The sequence below is a fragment of the Tympanuchus pallidicinctus genome, unplaced genomic scaffold, assembly GCF_026119805.1.
Source record: "Tympanuchus pallidicinctus isolate F22 unplaced genomic scaffold, pur_lepc_1.0 scaffold31, whole genome shotgun sequence".
NCBI lineage: Eukaryota > Metazoa > Chordata > Aves > Galliformes > Phasianidae > Tympanuchus > Tympanuchus pallidicinctus.
Genome location: NW_026294749.1, coordinates 8,468,847 through 8,486,838, shown reverse-complemented (window position 1 = coordinate 8,486,838; position 17,992 = coordinate 8,468,847). Strand labels below are relative to the sequence as shown.

Below are 17,992 nucleotides of genomic sequence, written 5' to 3'. Positions count from 1 at the left end.
ACATTTTGTATGCCTAATGTATGCAATGGTTATATGCTAATAGAGAAGAATAATGAATTAAATTTACATTGGCGAGAGTGAGAAGAAAATGTGCAAGACAGCTCGATTAACACTCCTGGAACAATGTTAACTTTTTAATGAAATACCTTAACTTGGCATTAAGATAGCATTACTGTTAATTATTTGTATTATTTAAGTACCTAAGAGCCTAATTAATTGGCAAGGTTTCTATTCTGCTGGGTGCTATATAACTGGAGCAAACAGTGATCTCTTATAAAATTTGCATCCTATATATCCTTTGTGCAGTAGTTTCGTAACCTGTCTTGGTTTAAAATTAAAAACAAAATGGAGTAAAGGAGCTGGAGATCATCACTGTACAAAGATTAGAAAACTGTTGGCTCCAGCAGGAAAGATATAAAATCATCTTTGATGATAAGTGAACGCTTATTAAGTAGACATTCATACATATTCCCCCCCTTTCAGGGCCAAATCATATTTCCATCGAAGCGAATGGGAGTTTTGCCAATAACTTGTATAGTGCCAAGGCTTGGTATTAAATGCATACCTTAAGATTGAAGATTTTTTTTTAACAGGCTGGCTCACCACGTGAGTTATAAATATTCCTAACGTCGTGAAATTGAGACTTTTTTTTTTGGTAGACTCTTTTTGCATAACATGTGTCAGGTCTCATATTTAAAGCCACTTTGCTGTAGGCACTTTAGAAATGAGGTTAATGACTTATTTTATTTTATTTCTTCCCTCTTCGACCTTTCAAGGAAAGTTTAAGCAACGTACTAAGGGCAGTCCTGGAAAACATCAGCATGAGATATAAACGTTTCCAAAAGCTATGACTGAGTAAATGGAATTATAATTGAGACCATTTTGTAAACCTGAGCTGTAGCTGGCCCTGTGGAGCATCTGCTAGATATATGGGACTTGATTGAATGATGTGATACTTACGCTCTTATATTGCGGAGTGATTATGAGCTATCATTCCTTTATGCTGGGGAATATTGCATTTCTTAAATACACCATAAATAGTGTTGAAACTAGGGCCTTTAACTAGGTGTGCACAATTTGTTGTGCTGCAGAACATGTATGATGTGAAACCTGAAAGATGCTTTTTGCAAAGTTTGGAGTGAGTTACTCAGCTTCGTTCGTTTGGCTGAATCGATTGGGATGAAAAGCCATTTTAAATTATATCTTTCCTGTATTTGAACTGTTTGTATATATACTAGACCAAAAAAGTACTTTCTGTGATGGAGGCCAGCTTGAGTGTTACTTCATAGGGAAGATTAAAGAGGAAAGAAAGAAAACCTTTCACAGAAAATCCATTTTTCCAATGGTATTGACCTGTTCTCTGCTCCAAAACTTAAAACATTGTGACTATTAAAAAAAAAATATTTATTTTTTAATCACTAAGATAAATGTGCTACCTTGTTGCTTTGTCATATACTCCTCAAAGTCATCCTTTCTGTTCTGGCTACAAACAAAAACCTTCCTTCCTTTTCTCACCCTTGTCCAGTGCTGTGTGGGCACCACTAGCAGGCAGCCTCTGCAACCAGTGTCATGCAGACATGGAGGATTGGTGCAAGTGGTGGGAAGAGGGGGAAGGGCAGAAGGAGGAAGAGTGTGGGAAGGAAAATGAAGGAGACTGAAAATTGGCATCAGCAATTGAGATGCAGCATGGGGAGATTTGAAGAAAGTAATAGTGCTTGCATAAGCAAGCAAAATGATAAAGCTGGACATTAAAGATGCTGTAGCTGTGCATCCAACAGTACATATTTACCATAATGCTGCTTCTTGCACTTCTGTTTTATAATAGCATTTCTAAGTGCTGTGAAACTGCTATGGTGTAATGATTTTATACTTCAGTCAAAGGAAAAAAAAAATGGGAAGGAGAGACAATGTGACAGCAGTGTTGACACCAGTTTTGTATGAATTCTTTTTTCCCTGCAGTGGTGTCCTATTGAGTTGTAGGTTGTCTTTGGCCAGTTTCTTAATACTGCTGATGATTCATTCCCATGCTTTGAGAGTATTTATGATGCTTCTTTTATTGTTCATCATCCATTTGGCTGCTTTTTATGCTGAAGTTTGTATAATCTTCTGTTTTTATTTTTTGACTGGAGTGTGAAATGTGCTAGTCATCTTGAAGCATACAAAACCATAATGGAATATAAAATATGGATGGCCTCAAAGTGGGAGAATGCATCTGGAACTTTTTACATAGTAGCAGTTGCCAGCTTTCTTTCAGGCATCAACCCTCCTCCTCCTCCCCTCTTAAAAAAAAATAAATGCTTTAAAAAGAGATTATTTTTTTTCTACCTGTAGTGAAAAATGATGATGTTGTTGTGCTTCTTTTAAATACTTGTATTCAAAGTGTTGCACAGACGTGAGATAACAGATATTTCATCTCCAGAAGGGACAGATACGTGTCATTTTGATTGCCAGCACCTTTCTTCACAGTTGTTTTGCTTCTTCCCCATATGAAATAACTGTGGGACTGGTGGCAGACGAGGGGAGGGTGGCAGTGTGTGGACTCTTAGGAGTTGGACAACTCTTGTCTCCTCTACCAGTGCACAGTTACAGAGGAAAGACACGTGCCAGGTGATGGCTGGGGTCGCTCTGAAAAGAGATGGTGTGAAAGAGCAAATTTAGCCCTAGGGAATGCTATTGCAAATAGCAGAGTGTGATAATTCACCAAATCAGTCAAGTTAACAAAACAGTGGTGTGTGCCTGTTTTGAGTGGGAGGTGTACAAGACGGGGACCATCCTGCTGCCATGCCCAGGTGACCAGAGCTGTACGGATGGCACATTTCATATGTGCCCAGCCTGGCTCTGTGCCACTGGCAGGAATGCTTTCTGCTTGAGGCCTACACGTTTCCTAACCAGCTCCTATGTTTCCCTTTCCCCCCTCTGCTGCCTGACGCATGCGCACCCCAGGAGGCTGTGAGCTCGATCTGGCCTGTTTCGTCCAGCTGATCAACGAGATGGGGGGGATGCAGCAAGTGACTGACCTCAAGAAATGGAACAAACTGGCAGATATGCTACGCATCCCCAAAACTGCACAGGACAGGCTGGCCAAGCTGCAGGAAGCCTACTGCCAGTACTTGCTCTCCTACGACTCCCTCTCCCCCGAGGAGCACAAGAAACTGGAGAAGGAGGTCTTGCTGGAAAAAGAAATCTTGGAGAAGAGGAAAGGACCTTTGGAGGGACATTTGGAGAATGCCTACAAGTTCCATTCCTTGCCCCGATTTGAGCCCAAAAACGGACTCATCAACGGCGTGGTTCACAAAAATGGCTTCCGCAACAAGTTAAAAGAGGTCGACGTCCCACTGAAGACGGGCAGGCGGCGGCTCTTCGCTCAGGAAAAGGAGACCACAAAGGATGACGAGGAGGAAGAGGAGGAGGGAGTTCTTAGTGACTTACACAAGTGTATATACAAGGTAACGAGGCAAGCTCTGCTGGTTTTGTTGTGCTGAATTGCCCTTGCTGCGATCTGGGTTGCACCCAGTTTTGGGAAGGTGGTGGGCTGTCGCCTTGGGGTGGTCTGTTGGCTTTGTTCTCATCTGCCTGCTTCTCGTGGCATGTCTGAATATTGGAAGGTGTTACTGTCATTGGAAGACGTGCTGCACTAAGCTCCCCGCTCCGTCTGCTTGTGAGAGGTTCCTTGGACAGCTCTGTCCATTTATCCTTGCGGACACAATTTTAATTTTCATTCTGTAGTGACATTTAGAGCAATGTTCTGCCTTCTCCATCTCGCTTTGCAAGTCTCTCATAGTAGTAGTAGCAGTAGTAGTAATGCTCCACATCAAAAATAGCGTCACTGGCAGTGCACTACGTTTAGAAAGGGCAAATTGAAATGCAAACACTGTTTTCATCTCTGATGCCAAATTTTGCTCAGCACTAGCAGTCACATGAGTGCTTAGTCCTCCACATGTCAAGTACACCCATTTACAAAAGAATGCTGACTCTTTGGCTGTATTCTATTTGGCAGTCTCTGACTCTTGAGCAGTATTTGGCACTGCAGCCTGCAGTACAGTTTTGAGCTGTGCTGAACTGTTAAGCCAAGCTCGGGGAGATATATAGCATTCAGTGTCAGTGCCCAGTAAAGGAATACTCCGTTCTTCCCTTCCCAATCTTGCTTCCATCACTGGGAAATGAAGCCAGATAGCCCGAAGTGGCTTAGTGTTAAGCTATTTAGAGACTGCATGAGCTCATGACTCGGGCTTTAAAAGCTTGCTACAGGTTTCTTTGCAGCCTATTATGATTTGCCAGCCAAAAATTCTTTTGTTTGGGAACTCTGTCCTCAATCCTACCTCTGAAAAGCAATCTCTTTGCTGTGCTCCTATTGGACAGAAGCTTATCTAATGACAGCAGCATTTGTGAATATACTGAAGTGGCATTTCTCTGCTTAACATACTGTTCTTAATAGTGTTAAATGAAAAATTCAATATACCTTCTCCAGCCTCTGCTGTATGAATCACTCCAATGTGCTGGAAGGAAGTATAAATAGAAGAAATCACACAATGATCTTGATGCACTGGAGTAACTCTCAAGACCTGTGGCGTGAGCATTGTTCATTCCTGGGGTGTTTGATAAGACTTAAGCTGAGAAGGTGCTTGGCTCAAGGAGAGAACAGGCAGAGAGTACAATACAGAAATGTACAAAACACGCATTTTAATCCTCCGTTCTCTATTTTTCATGAAGTGATGGTTTTCTTGTGCATGTGTGTGTGTGTGTGAACAGAGGAGTGTTACCTTCCTACTGCTGTGTTTCTAAGAGGATCTAAATCTTTTTCAACAGAACACATCCTCTTCTTCCAGTTTCAGCAGATGATGGGATTATAATGGTTCCTTTCTAAAGCACATTTCTAATTCTCATGAAAACAAAACAAAAAACCCACTCCTCTGCTGTAAAAGTCCAGGTCAATAAAGTGTTAGAATATCAGAATCATATGGGTGTAGCCCAGTTCAGACCATACAGTCTATACCTTGGACCATAAGGAGAGGTCATAAATTCAGGGTTTTGCACAGTGATTTTTGCAGTCAGTATGTGCTTGAGCTGGAACACGTTTTTAGAAAGAGACACGCAGTCTTCCAGGAGCAGTTGCCATTGTATCGCATGTCAAGGTTAGAGTAAATCTCCTTTGTGTTTGGCTGATTTTCTGCCAGGACTCCCAAATTATTTTCAGTGTTGCTCCTTTCCAGGCTGTAAGGCCTGCTGTGCTTTTAAATGTATGCTGCAGGCTGCTGCGCTCGCTTTCTTTGCTCCCTAAACGTAGGGCTTTTCTACTCGACTGTGATACTGTGTTGTTGTCAGTAAGTACACAAAGTAAATTGCAGTCATCAAAGAGCTATCTGTTGCAAGATTTTCACTATCCTCTTCTTCCCCAGCGTGAGCTCTGAAAACAATTTAAAAATCTGTAGTGGGGCTGACTGAAAACAGAGTGCTGGTTGTTGTACAGGACAACCCGAAGGCTTTCTAGCAGACCTGTTGCATGGACAAGCAGGAGAAATCACCAAAGGCAGTTTTATCAGCCCTTGCAGGGAACTGGCCCAGAAACCCCACACGGAATTCTGTTCAGCCAGGTTTGCTCTCTGCTTAACAGAGGTCTCCCATTCTCGCCTCCAGCCATGGTGGAATCTCCATTTTCTGCTCATTTTTCTGTCCCTTTAACATCTTGAAGGTTTGCAGCACTGTAGGATCCTTCTCTGTGCCTTCTCTCTCCTTTCCATACCACAGCCAGGAGTGCTGACCTCCATGCAGATTTGCTGATGGTGCCCTGGGTTTATTCTCAAGGCTGATACAAAGACCACAAGAAAAAGAAAAAAATCTAAAAAGGGAATTTTGTCCCTGAAGTCATTGTGTGTCATATTGTCACAGCAGCAGAGACTGCTGGGTGGCTTGAAGCTCCCAGGACAGCTGATGAACTTTTGAAACATTTTGGGGGGGCATTTTGAAGGATATTTTACTTTTTAACACCTAATTTTGTGTTCTGATCAAGATGCTCCACTGGACCATTTAAAATTAGTTTCAGAACAATCATTAGGAAAGTTTGGTAACATCCCTCAGATTCAAAAAAAAAAAGAAAAACAGAAGAAATAAGACAGAAATCTCTCAGCCACTGCATTTACAGCTTCTAAGAGGCTAAAAAATAGCAAATTTGGATTAAGGGAAAATTGGCAAATGTGATTGTAAAGAGCTAAACTGTTGAAATTTTTCTTTTTCTTCTTGCTTGCTGCAAATCTGAAAAAAGGGAGGACATGCTTTATCTTGGAAGATCAGTCCTCATTCTTGCTCCTCTTTGTAAGATGAGAGAAAGCTGCTGCAGTGTTTGTTAGCATGCGAGCCGTGATGTATGTGCTCAAGTTTGACGACTGTTGGTGCAGGCCCTGCATTTTATGAGAGCCTTTGTTTTAAGAGGATGCTTCAGCAACTGATTCATGAGGGCATTAAAAGATGAAGGAAATTGCTTATTGTATGACAGAGCATCCAAGTTTATAGGAATTGGAGGGCCCCAGGAGGCGGGCATTTCATAAACTTTTGTTACAGCTGATTGCATTGCGATCAATTAAAAAAGTGACAATGTTACAGCTATAGGAGCTGAGCAAAGTGATGGATAGGCTGCTGTGTGGTCGTTCTCAATTTAGTCTTGGGCACTTGTGGTGCTCCCGTCTTCAGTGCCTGCAGAGGATGCTTCCCAGAGCTGCAGCTGTTACAGATACACAAGAGCAGGTACCCAGAGAGTTAGATGTAGCTCAGACAGCAAACCACGTCATGTCCTCTTCTCCTGTAGCTGGTGTTCTGCAGCAGTGCCAACAAAGATGCACTCATTTGGCAGTTTTACTCTATTTTACTTTTCTCAGCCTCATAGTGAGTGGTTCCTTGCAATTGTGCTATTTTTACATGCCAACTTTTTTGTGTTCAGATTATTACTGTAATCTCAGTAAACTCTATTTTTTGTGACCCCTCTTCTGCGTCATACAGTACTGGTTTAATGCTGAACATTACTGTTAATTTTCTATATTGTTTTTGTCCGTTTCTCTCTATGTCAAGAGCATAGCCACCCAGCCCTTGGGACCTGAGTCTGAAATTCAGGTAGGGTTGGGTACTGGTTCATTTGCAAGGTGTCATAGACTGCGAGGTCACGTGTCCAGCTGCTGTAGTTCTCAAAGAAAGGACGCTGTGCTGGATGAAGCAGTGCACGTGGCTTCCTGTGAATGCTCAGTTGGTCTTTTAAAGGCTTGGTTTGACAGCATTATTTTGACAGGTGAAATGTCATTTAATGTGATGAAACTTCTCTAAGTTTTGAGAAACCGAATAAGAAAATATCACGTGCTTCCTGGAGATATTTTTTTCTTTTGTGATTAGAAATTTAGCATGTAAGGAAAAGAGTGAGGCCAGGGGTGATGGAGGCATCTCCTTACTTTCACTTCTAATTTTATTTTCCTTTTCCACAGGGTAGGTCTGTTTCTTTAACAACCTTCTACCGAACAGCAAGAAACATCATGAACATGTGCTTCACGAAGGAGCCTACAGTAGCTGAAGTAGAGGTGAGACCAGCACAAGGGGTGGTAAATGTTTTCTGGTGTGGAGATTGAGCGTAGAGATTCATCATAATCGGTGTTTAGAAACTACCATTAGCAGTTTAATGTGGGAGATATCTGGCGTGGGAGAAAAATGTTTTATTTTGTGTAGGTAGGATAGTGATTCTTCCCTTCAATTTTTTTTTAAACATTTTTAATAAAGGTGTTGATGAATGAGAGAAAGAATTATTAGTATATTTTGCAGTGAAGCATAGAAGCCAGGGGATTTAATTTCTGTCTTCGCAATCCACCAATGCTTTTAAATATTTACAATCACAGAATCATTAAGGTTGGACAAGAACACTGAGCTCATCTAGTGCAACTGTCAATCCATCCCCACCATGCCCCTAAACCACATCCCTCAGTGCACATCTACACGTTTCATGAACACCTCCAAGGATGGTGATTTCTCCACTTGTCTGGGCAGCTCGTTCCAATGCTTGGCCAATGCTTCCAATGCTTCTCCTTCCAAGACAGAATTTTTCCTAATGTCCAACCTGAATTTGCCGTGGCTCAGCTTGAGGCCATTACCTCTCATCCTTATTTCTGAGTGGTGTTTTATGTTGAGTTACGCTGAGGTGATTTCTGGGACTTGTATTTTAACGGGAGGCACCTTGTTCAATGAATTCAAAACCCATCACCACTTTCTCTCCTAACAGCAAGAATATTGGCGGTTGGTGGAACAGAAAGATAGCCATGTAGCAGTGCATTGTGGAAAAGTAGATACCAACACCCATGGGAGCGGCTTTCCTGTGGGGAAATCTGAACCATTTTCTAGGTAAGGTCACCAAATTTGTCCCATTTGTGTAACCAGATGTGGGAACTTGCTGCCAGCAGGGCAGCACAGTGCTGGCTTGGCAGCAGGAGCATGGTGCTGACATATGTTTCCCTCTGTGTCCCTTTGAACAGGCATGGGTGGAACCTCACAGTCCTTCCTAATAATACAGGATCCATCCTGCGACATCTTGGTGCTGTGCCTGGTGAGGAGGATTCTTTTTCTGTGTTTGTCCTGTGTGCCCTCTAAATGTGGTAGTGTAGTTATCGAGGCCTTCTCTCACTCCTTCCAGTCCTTCTATTGAGTAGCTGCCCAGGTAGAGATGCAGTTGTAAGTAGCAGTCGGTACTTGTGGGATGAGAATCAGGTTTGTAGATAAAGAATTAACAAACAGCTAAGACCAAATACCTGGGAGGAACCAGTTGTGCTTGCAGTATCACTTCTGTTGTTGTCGGTACATCGGTGTCCGTGTTTTGTGTCAGGGGTGATGAAAGACATACAGCTTTCTTGTGTGCAAACCTAGACAAGTGTTGGGTAAAGCTGCAGACAAGTTTTTTAAATGAATTGTTGCAAGTGTCACGGGCTCCAGCTGCTTTTGTGCCATTAGAAACAAAAGTGAAATCCAGTCACCTGTACAGATGTTGAGCCTGGACCATGCCAGTTGGGAAAGAGGATTTATGTTTACGTGTATGTATGCACTGGACACTGTGAAGCAGTCTCTTCTGACCAATAGCATTGAGTCTGCATTGTGGATATTTGTAGATAAACAAAAGGATAAAACTTCTTGCAGCTCTAACAAAATAAATATGATAAAGGTCAGCATATTCATCTAGTTGAAATTTCAATAGTGGAAAATGCTGGTGTCATTAAATAAATTATTCTTTGTGAATTATTCACTCTGATAGGCAGACTGAAAACAGCTCACAGGTAGAAGAATTTCAACTGAAATGCCCTCAAACTGTCTTTAATTAGAAATTGCAGTTACTGAAAACTCATTTTCAATCTCTGTTTCAGGAGTGACAATTCCTTGGCTAAATATTGGCATGGTCTTTTCTACCTCATGCTGGTCTCGAGACCAAAATCACCTTCCATACATTGACTACTTACACACTGGTGCTGATTGCATTTGGTAGGTATTACCATGTTTGTTTTCATGCTCACTGCAGTGGCTCTCTGTTAACAGCAGTTTGTGTAGTACCTTTTGTGTGAATGAATGTCATCTAGAAGTGGTAGTCTTCATGATTGCAGATTATACTATGTTTTTCATTAAATCTGTAAGCATTAAAAGTAAAAGTAAGCATTAAAAGTAAGCATTAAAAACTTTCTTTTTTGGAAGAAAAGTTTTGGTTTAGCTTCTGTGATCTGTTCTGAGATACTTAGCAGTGAACTGTTTCTGCTTGAGATAGGGTTCAATCTGTAGGAAGTTTTCTTGAGATGGAAACTATCATGACCGCTAGTCAAGGTAGGCTTATTACCCAAGAGGATCGTCAGTGAGAACAGTGAACAGTAAGCAATATAACTGTTTCTTGACCAGAGAAAATCAATTAAATGGAGAACAAAAGTTACTGAAATGCTGACCTCTCCAAAGGTGAGAAGCCAATTGCCTTTCAGCAGTTCTTTAGAACCCTGAACAATGGGAGCTCATTGAGTAGTATGACAGGAGAAGGTCTGCAGGGCCTGAAGTGGATGTGCTGCCCTGCTGCCACACTACTTGCAGAGTCAGCAAAGGCCTTTGCATCCAGGAGTCCCCATGGAGCAGCAGTGGCAGCCATTCTTTGTTCATGCACCTAGTGTGCACTTGGTCACCTTTAATGCCTGTGCTTCTCAGCTGGTGCTCCTGTCAAGGGTGCTGACCCAGCTGACTCTGCATGGCCCAGAATGAAGGGTCCAGAATCTTGTCAGAAACATTTAAAGCTCCTTGATTTCTCTAATTTGGGCTCCTGCTGCATGTGCTTGTTCCAGGACAGAGCCCTTCCTGGCTGCCCGCATGGCTGTCACATGTGAGCAGCTGTCCTGTCAGAGAAGGAAGTCTGCATCCCTTGCGTAGCCTCTGCTCCTGGGGTGCTACTGCAGGAGTACCTCTCTTTAAATATTTAAAGATGAAGAACTGTTCTCTGTGTGATCATACTAAGGGATAAACACTGGATTATGCTGTGAATTTGGAGGCTTCTGTCTCTTTCTGTCATGTGCATTTCATGGTTCCTGTACCTCTTCTGTGTCTCAGGAACGTGTAATCTTTTATTATAATATGCTACAGAACAAATTACAGCGCAAACTACATTATCCTCAACCCTAGAAGAGCCTGTTTCCCTCTGTGACATAGGTATAGGCTTCAACGACTGTAAAGTACAAAGAGAAGACATTCAAGATATCTAGACTAAGTTCTGAGGTCATTCTTCATGCTGTGCTTGTCGAAATGATTTGAATGCAGCTGACCAGCATTTTAGGGGAGGGTACTACTGTTTTTCCAAGCCAAGAAGAAGAAATCAAAAAAGCCATTTACATGTGTAAGTAAACCCGTCATAGAGGGGGTAGCTTATGTACAGACAGCCTCAGATGTACTTAGAGAGACTGCCTTGGTGAAACATGGGTAATAAACAGGAATAACTCAGAAGAAAGAAGTAAAACTACTTTGTCAAAACTATTCTTCTGTGAGGCTGCCAGGCTGCGTTGTCAGACTGATCTGTGTTAGGAGGTATCTTCAGAGCCCATTAAAGAGCAAACATTAAAAAGAGAAATAATGTTATTTGCCATGACGCTCAGAGGTCTGTACTCACTTCACATTTTTGATAGGTACATCAAGATTTGCAAGTGAACGAGCTGGCAGAATATGCCATAGCTCAAAAGGATTTCATTTCCTTCAGTCCTGCCAGTGGTGAGATAACACCATGCATTTCAGAGCTGCTCCTCCTCTTCACACATCCTTTCCGTGCATTTTCTGGGCCCATGGTTTAAGGAATTACAGGCTTGAATCTCTAGGCTGTTCCCACTGTATTTTCTGACTCTAATAGAGCCTGAGTTTGAATTTAAAGTATTTTAATCTCCATTAAAATGTCTTGTTCTTGTGTAACTAGAGTAATGTTCTATACGCATGCAGCTGTTCTGCAGCACTCACTGTTGACAAGGCAGGTACAGAAAAGTATTTGATACACAGCTTGCCTTTAAAATTGCTGTTGGGACATGATAAGGTTCTTCCACTGCACTGCTCTGAAATACTAGGATTTCTTAGCAAGATCCTAATCAATGTCAGTACATTTGTAAGTAGTCAATGCGTGCCTGGGCAGCTGGCTCATTAGAGCCTGTGTTGCAGCTACAGTAAGCTGTAGGAGCAGATATTGTCATATCTTCTGGCAGTCAACTTGAAGATCAAGAAAGAAAAATCAAAGTAATCATAAGTACAGCGAACAATAATGAGATGTTCCAATCATAGGAAGTACAGCCTCCTATAGATTCATCATATGATGCATGTGGAGTTGATATTAGTGCACATCACAAGCAAACATCCTGACAAGGTCTGTAAGGTTGGCAGAATGAAATTGGTGGTGAGACCTGGACAAATGACAAAGGAACTGAGTTCTTTTCCCCAAAATCTTTCAAGATTAATTCTCTTCCACTGCTTGCCAAGCTTGAAATAATGGCTTTGTTGTGCGAGTAGTGTGGGGGCAAATGGACTCCAGATTGAGGTCTTAAAGTTTGAAGTGAACTCTGCTAAGTCTTGATAAGTTAGGCAGTGCTTTTTATTTGCATGACCATAACAAATCTAAAGAAAGGAATGTCACAGATAAACCCTACCATGGCAGCAACTCAAGGCAAGTTTGGCAACCCCAGGATTTGCGTTGTGTTTCTAACCAAGCTGTGCTGCTCAGTTTACAGTGGTCAGGCATCAAGTGCCACATCTTGGGAACAGGCATTTCCTGGCTGGCCATCAGTAAGACTCTTCCAGTAGGGTGTAAGCAGGAATGGGACATTGAGTAGCAATGAATTGTCACAATTTTGCATCCCTGTTTCCAACTAAGTAGCAGTTGTCCAGATGTGTGGAGCCAAATCCTGACTCTTCTTTGTTACTTTTTGTCATTTCTGGGAAGAGAGCACAGAGAGCACTGCAAGTTTGTTGACTTCAGAGGAGGATGTGCAACTTTACAATATACTCTCCGGTTTTAAATCTCTCTTGCTGTTTTGGCTGCTCTTAGTCAGGTCTTACATTTGTTGAAAGGGAAAAGATGTGAGATTTGTTTAGTATAAAAGGAAAGAAGGCATTAGGCTATTTAATGTACTAACGGTGTGATTTGTGGTTTCTTGATTGTTATGAACAGAAATTGTTTGTGCACACATAATAAATATCATCATTTGTGATAAAAGAGTACATATATCAGTGCTGAAGAGATGCAAACTTCTGCTCATAATTAGGTGTTCCAGTGCCATTAAAATGCTCACCATGCTATTGCTGATTTTTCTGCCCCGATTCTATAGAACGCTGAATTTCCACTGTTGGGGGATTTTGTCCTTTGGCATCTAGTGAACACCATCAGACTGAATTTAAGTAAACAGCTTTCCACTGATCCTGAGTGTTTTGCAAAAAAGATCTGTGTGGGAATGCCTGTGTTTAATTTCTTTCTTTTAATCAATGTCCTGGTCTAAATTGCCTGTTACTGGGGACTGTTATTTATTCCACAGTAAATCTCTCTCTTTTCCTCTGACAAAACAACAGGTATTGCATTCCTGCTGCGGAGGAGAACAAACTTGATGATGTGGTACATACCCTGCTGCAAGCCAATGGCACTCCAGGGCTGGAAATGCTTGAAAGTAACGTAATGGTAGGTTAACACTGGGGGGAGATATTCCCAGTTGAGAATCCAAGGGTAATAGAAGACCGATGTTCAGACTTCTTTTTTCTCTTTGCATTGACGCCGTTGTGAAAATCTGGACACTTCACACTGGCATCTATTTTTATAAATAAAGCTCATGTGTTACAACACTGAAAGAAAAAACAAACATGACAGAGCTGTAAATGTCCACTTAAATGTTGGCTGTGATGTATTTAAATTCACAAAGTGAGTGCTTTGTAATCAATTCATCTGTCATGGCTGACATTTTACAGACATGGATGTGAGAAGCCAAATACTTTAAAGGATTTCAAAGTAATTTTTTTGGCTCCTGTGTTTATTGTATACATTGTAATTTCCATTTAGTGCATTTAAGAATAAATTTGGGAGCCCACAACAAATTCCTTGGTTGTCCTTGTGAACATCTCTAGCAGAAGTGTAAAAGCAAGATGGATCCAACGACAGGTCTGTCCAAAAAGAGAAACAAATGGCCCGCATTGCTTTGTACAGACAGCATGTTTTTGGTCTTCGTGTCTTGGGGTTGTTTGGCAAGGGGAAGTTTTAAACTGTTGGTTTCAGAAGAGACACAGGTAATTCTTATTCCAGATACCTTAAATTTCTGTTTGCATAGAAAAGAAGAGAGGAAGGAAACTGAGCAGAGCCGTTAGCAGAGTGTAGCTTTTCTCCAGAGCAAGTAACACGTGGCAGTATCAGGGAAGGAAGAGATTAAACTGTATGGCAAACTTCTGACTTTCATTTGTTCACTGCTTTTATGTCTTTCCAGATCTCCCCAGAAATCTTGTGTAAGGAGGGGATCAGGGTGCACCGTACTGTACAGCAGAGCGGGCAGTTTGTTGTCTGTTTTCCTGGATCCTTTGTGTCTAAAGTGTGTTGTGGCTATAGTGTTTCTGAAACAGTGCACTTTGCTACCACCCAGTGGACAAGTATGGGTTTTAAAACAGCCAAGGTAAGTTGAGAAAGGGAGTTAAGATGGATTCAGCACCCTGCCATCTAAAACAACAGCAGAACAGACATTCCAGGACAGATAGTGTTGATACTAGTGCAACTGTGTCTATTTTTGTGGAGCGTTGAAAAAGGGAAGAAAAAAGACACAAACAAAACAACCCTGAAGGCATATGATGACACAGTGTTTGCAGAAAAGCAAGTGAGCTAATAACAGCTAACTAAAAACTTCTGTATATTTAAAAAATCAGAGGATTGTTATGCCTGCAGACCTGTTTGCAAGGAAGCTTTTCAAAAATCCCATCAGAGCTACTGACAATATATTGTATGATGCTTACTACATTTTTTAGGTGATGTTTTCTAGAACCATTAGAATCTCAGGTGCAAGTATCTGGATAACTGTGCTTATTAGCTTTTATGGTAGGCAGAGTCAGTTAACACTCACAGCTGTACTGCTTGTCTTTCTCTGCCCCCTTTATTCAGGAAAAGCTGTTGATCAGGGCAATTTCAATTTTAATCGACTTGAAAGCTCTTAGGTTCTCTGACCAGCCCAACTGATACCAAGCTGTATATAAAACTTCCAATCCCTTTTTCACACAACTAACTGAGGTTGACTGTCTGCAAAAACAAACTGCCAAACTGCCCAGGAGTTGGTTTTTTGCTCAGTTTCTGTGTTCTGGGACAAACAATGTACGCGGCTAATTGTGTGTCCGACCTCCTCAGATACACTGTGGGTTACAGATGCTATTTTGATCCTGTTTTGTAGCTAAGCCAATAGTAAATTATTATTTACAGCTTCAGACTTACTAGACTTACAGACTTTCGGTTAGAAAGTAATTAAATATAATATGCCCACACCTAGGTTTTGGTTCTTCAGAGTTCATGGATTTCTTCCAGCCTGGCTCTACTAACTGTATATTAACTTACTTTGAAATAAAAGTTATTTTACTACAGATTTATTCTGGGGAAGGTGGGAATTGTATATGTGTGTAGGTAAGGAATGAGAATCCTGAACTAACCTTTTGTGTCTGAAGATACACTATTATATTATCTTCATATACTGTATTTATTGCTGTACCGAGTACTTGTTCTATATTGTGAAAATGCTACTCTTGTGAGACAGAAACCACTATGCAGCAATTAAAAAGCTCTTCCTGGTGCCTCAGATTCTGAAGAACAGTTTCTTTTGATTAACTTTTAAGAGCTTTGCACTGGGTAAATAGGATATGACTGAAAATCCAGCAGATGCTTATCTGTGATAACCTTGGAAATTGAAGTCACAGCTCTTACAAACTTTACAAGAACCACAGATGTGTTTATATCAAAATAACTCTGGAAACACCTACTACATTGCTCTTTTCCGTCTTTCTTTTCCTCCTCATCTTTCTTCAAACTCTCCTATATTCTCAACTCTCTTAAGTTTTGGAAATTCTTCCTTTGGAAGTTCTGCCTTTGTCAAGGCACTTTGCCATTTTCAAAAGCTGACCGGGATTTACGCTTTTCAGAGATTATGAAAAGTTCTGTGTAATGAGCAAGATTCCCCTTTTGGACTGTTAATGAACTCTGACAAACAACTGCACCCTACTGTCTTTCAGTTCTGGACAGCAATATTGACAGTTTCTAGCTGTTTGATATATTAACCTTGTTTTCCCTCTGTGATACTGTGACTTGATTTTTATAGTGACTCTTTATATAACTAAGCAATGTTGTTTCACTTCATGTATTGAATGACCCCTCAATCTTCTTTAATATATGCAAAAATGAAATTCTGCATCTGAAATTGCATTGATTCCAGTTCATAAGGACTTGGGATAATCGTTGGGCTAAAGGGACTTTGTATAAAGCCTCGTGTAAAGGAACAGACAGGTTTCACCAAAGATTGATTGGCACAAAATGTCAAACCAGGTTGCTGGCTTTGGAAAAGCACCCAGAGAGCATTTGAGATTTCAAACTGAGGAGGAAGCTTAAGGGTATGGAAGAGTTTGTTTTTTAATTGCAAAGGGGTAACTCCAAATAAGGCACTTTGCAGAGGCAGTAAAATTCACTTAGGAAAAAATAGGAAAACAGGAAATTGGACTGAATAAATGCCCACTTGTCTGGAGGCATGGAAATGAGTTGGGATGTGCAGTTTTTAGCAAGGGTTTTGGTAGCACAGGCCAGAAACTTGGTGGAAAGAAGAGACTTTGCAGGTAGTGTAAAACAAGAAGTGCATAGGAGATGGAGCTAGTCATTCTATTGGAGCAGTGCGGCTGTTAAACAAGAGGGAGCTTACAGTCAAACCAGATGGGTTTAACTCTGTCCTAAGGGATATATAAGGAATATATGAGGGATATAACTTCTGAGCGCTGATCTTCCAGTCCAGAACACTGTGCTCCTGATTGTCCAACCACATGCTGGCAGGGCCTTCATGTGTTTCCCTCCAAGCTTTTAGTTTGGGTTAGGTTCGTGTTTTTAAAACACCACGCAATGATCACTCCTTGATTTTTGTCACAGAGCTGGCTTAGCCTGAGCAGATGAGGTTGCCTTCAGATGAAGCAGCAATGAAGGAGGCACTCCAGAAGTGCACTTGGCGACCAGCAGTAACAGTGGTATGGCCTCGGGACTTGGCTTGACTGCTCTGAAGTCAAAACATCAGGCTTTCCAGGCACATTCCTCTGTGTTTTGGGGTCCTTAGCATTGGTCATACTGCTCTCTGCACATCCACTCCTCCTGTTTTGTAGTGCTCAATAGCACAGACGCAGAGCGTGTCAAAAGGAGATGGAACGGGAAGCACAGTGATAATGGAGATGCTGGTGTCCCTCCCCAGCTACATAATGGTGGTCATGTTCAGAGTGAGATACCAGAACCGAATTGGCTTCAAGGAGCAGCTGGTCAGGAAACCCATGTGAGGAGAAGCTGCCATCTCATTTCCCAGCAATGTTGGACAAACCTTTGGTGGTTCAGAATAGCTCTATCAGAAAGCTGCTCTGTGATGGTGAGCAGACATTACAAAGCTTGAGAGAACAGTAAAAACTAAAATATCCACTATTGTGGTGTTTCATTTCAGAAGACAGCCTTGCGTAAAATCAAGGAAGCTTGTTAAACTGAGAATGCAGCGAGAAGGATCAAGTGTTTGCGTGCAGCATAGAAATTGCTTTAAGATGCTCTATTAGAGGGTCACAGCACAACATACACACATTGCCTAGCAAAAAAACAATTTCAGAGGTCAACCCCCCCACTAAACTTGGCATGGCTATACACTGTGAGAAAGGAGTGCATTTGAAATAGGACAAAAAAAAGCCTCCCTTTTGTGTCCAGAAGTTCAAAATGCAAATAACACAAGTGCTCGCCCACCCAGAGCTCCAGGAGGATGAATGTAAACACAGACTAATGCAGGCCAAAAAGAGATTCTAAAGAACAACTTGCTACAGGCAAAAGGAAAAGAAATACATAAAAGAATGAGAAAGGGGCAATCAAATGCAGCTTTTGTAGAGAGTTCATGCCCTCCAGGCCTTGAAACTTTTTGAAGGATGTATGGACAAAAGAGATCCAGTTGACAGAATCTGGTAGTGTTCCTGCAAGATTTTTGGTGAGGTTCCTCAGAAAAGGCTTTTAAAGAAACTAATCTGTCACACAAAAACTAAACTGATGTACGGATAAGCAGGGGATGGGGACACGTGATCAGATCTTGTTGTGGAGGGAAGGCTCTCACTGTGCTCCTCAGGAAAACCAGTACAGCTCAGCACATCCATAACTAAGCTAGAAAAGGAAGTGCAAAGCAAAACTGATTTTTTATTCTGAGGATGTTAATGTTACTCTAACAGCAAAAATTAAAGCAGTGGGGTGTTACAGAGAGACTTCATG

At 41.5% G+C, this 17,992-nt stretch overlaps 1 protein-coding gene across 1 annotated transcript in view; it reads left to right on the top strand.

Moving 5' to 3' along the window:
- Window positions 1–17,992, top strand: part of JARID2 (jumonji and AT-rich interaction domain containing 2) — a 202,402-nt gene that overhangs the window by 175,432 nt on the left and 8,978 nt on the right. Inside the window, exons 8-14 of the mRNA XM_052697756.1 lie at window positions 2,944–3,446; window positions 7,464–7,556; window positions 8,249–8,367; window positions 8,499–8,569; window positions 9,378–9,492; window positions 13,072–13,177; window positions 13,971–14,153. Of these exons, the coding sequence (XP_052553716.1) occupies window positions 2,944–3,446; window positions 7,464–7,556; window positions 8,249–8,367; window positions 8,499–8,569; window positions 9,378–9,492; window positions 13,072–13,177; window positions 13,971–14,153 (1,190 nt within the window). The remainder of the gene's footprint in view (window positions 1–2,943; window positions 3,447–7,463; window positions 7,557–8,248; window positions 8,368–8,498; window positions 8,570–9,377; window positions 9,493–13,071; window positions 13,178–13,970; window positions 14,154–17,992) is intronic.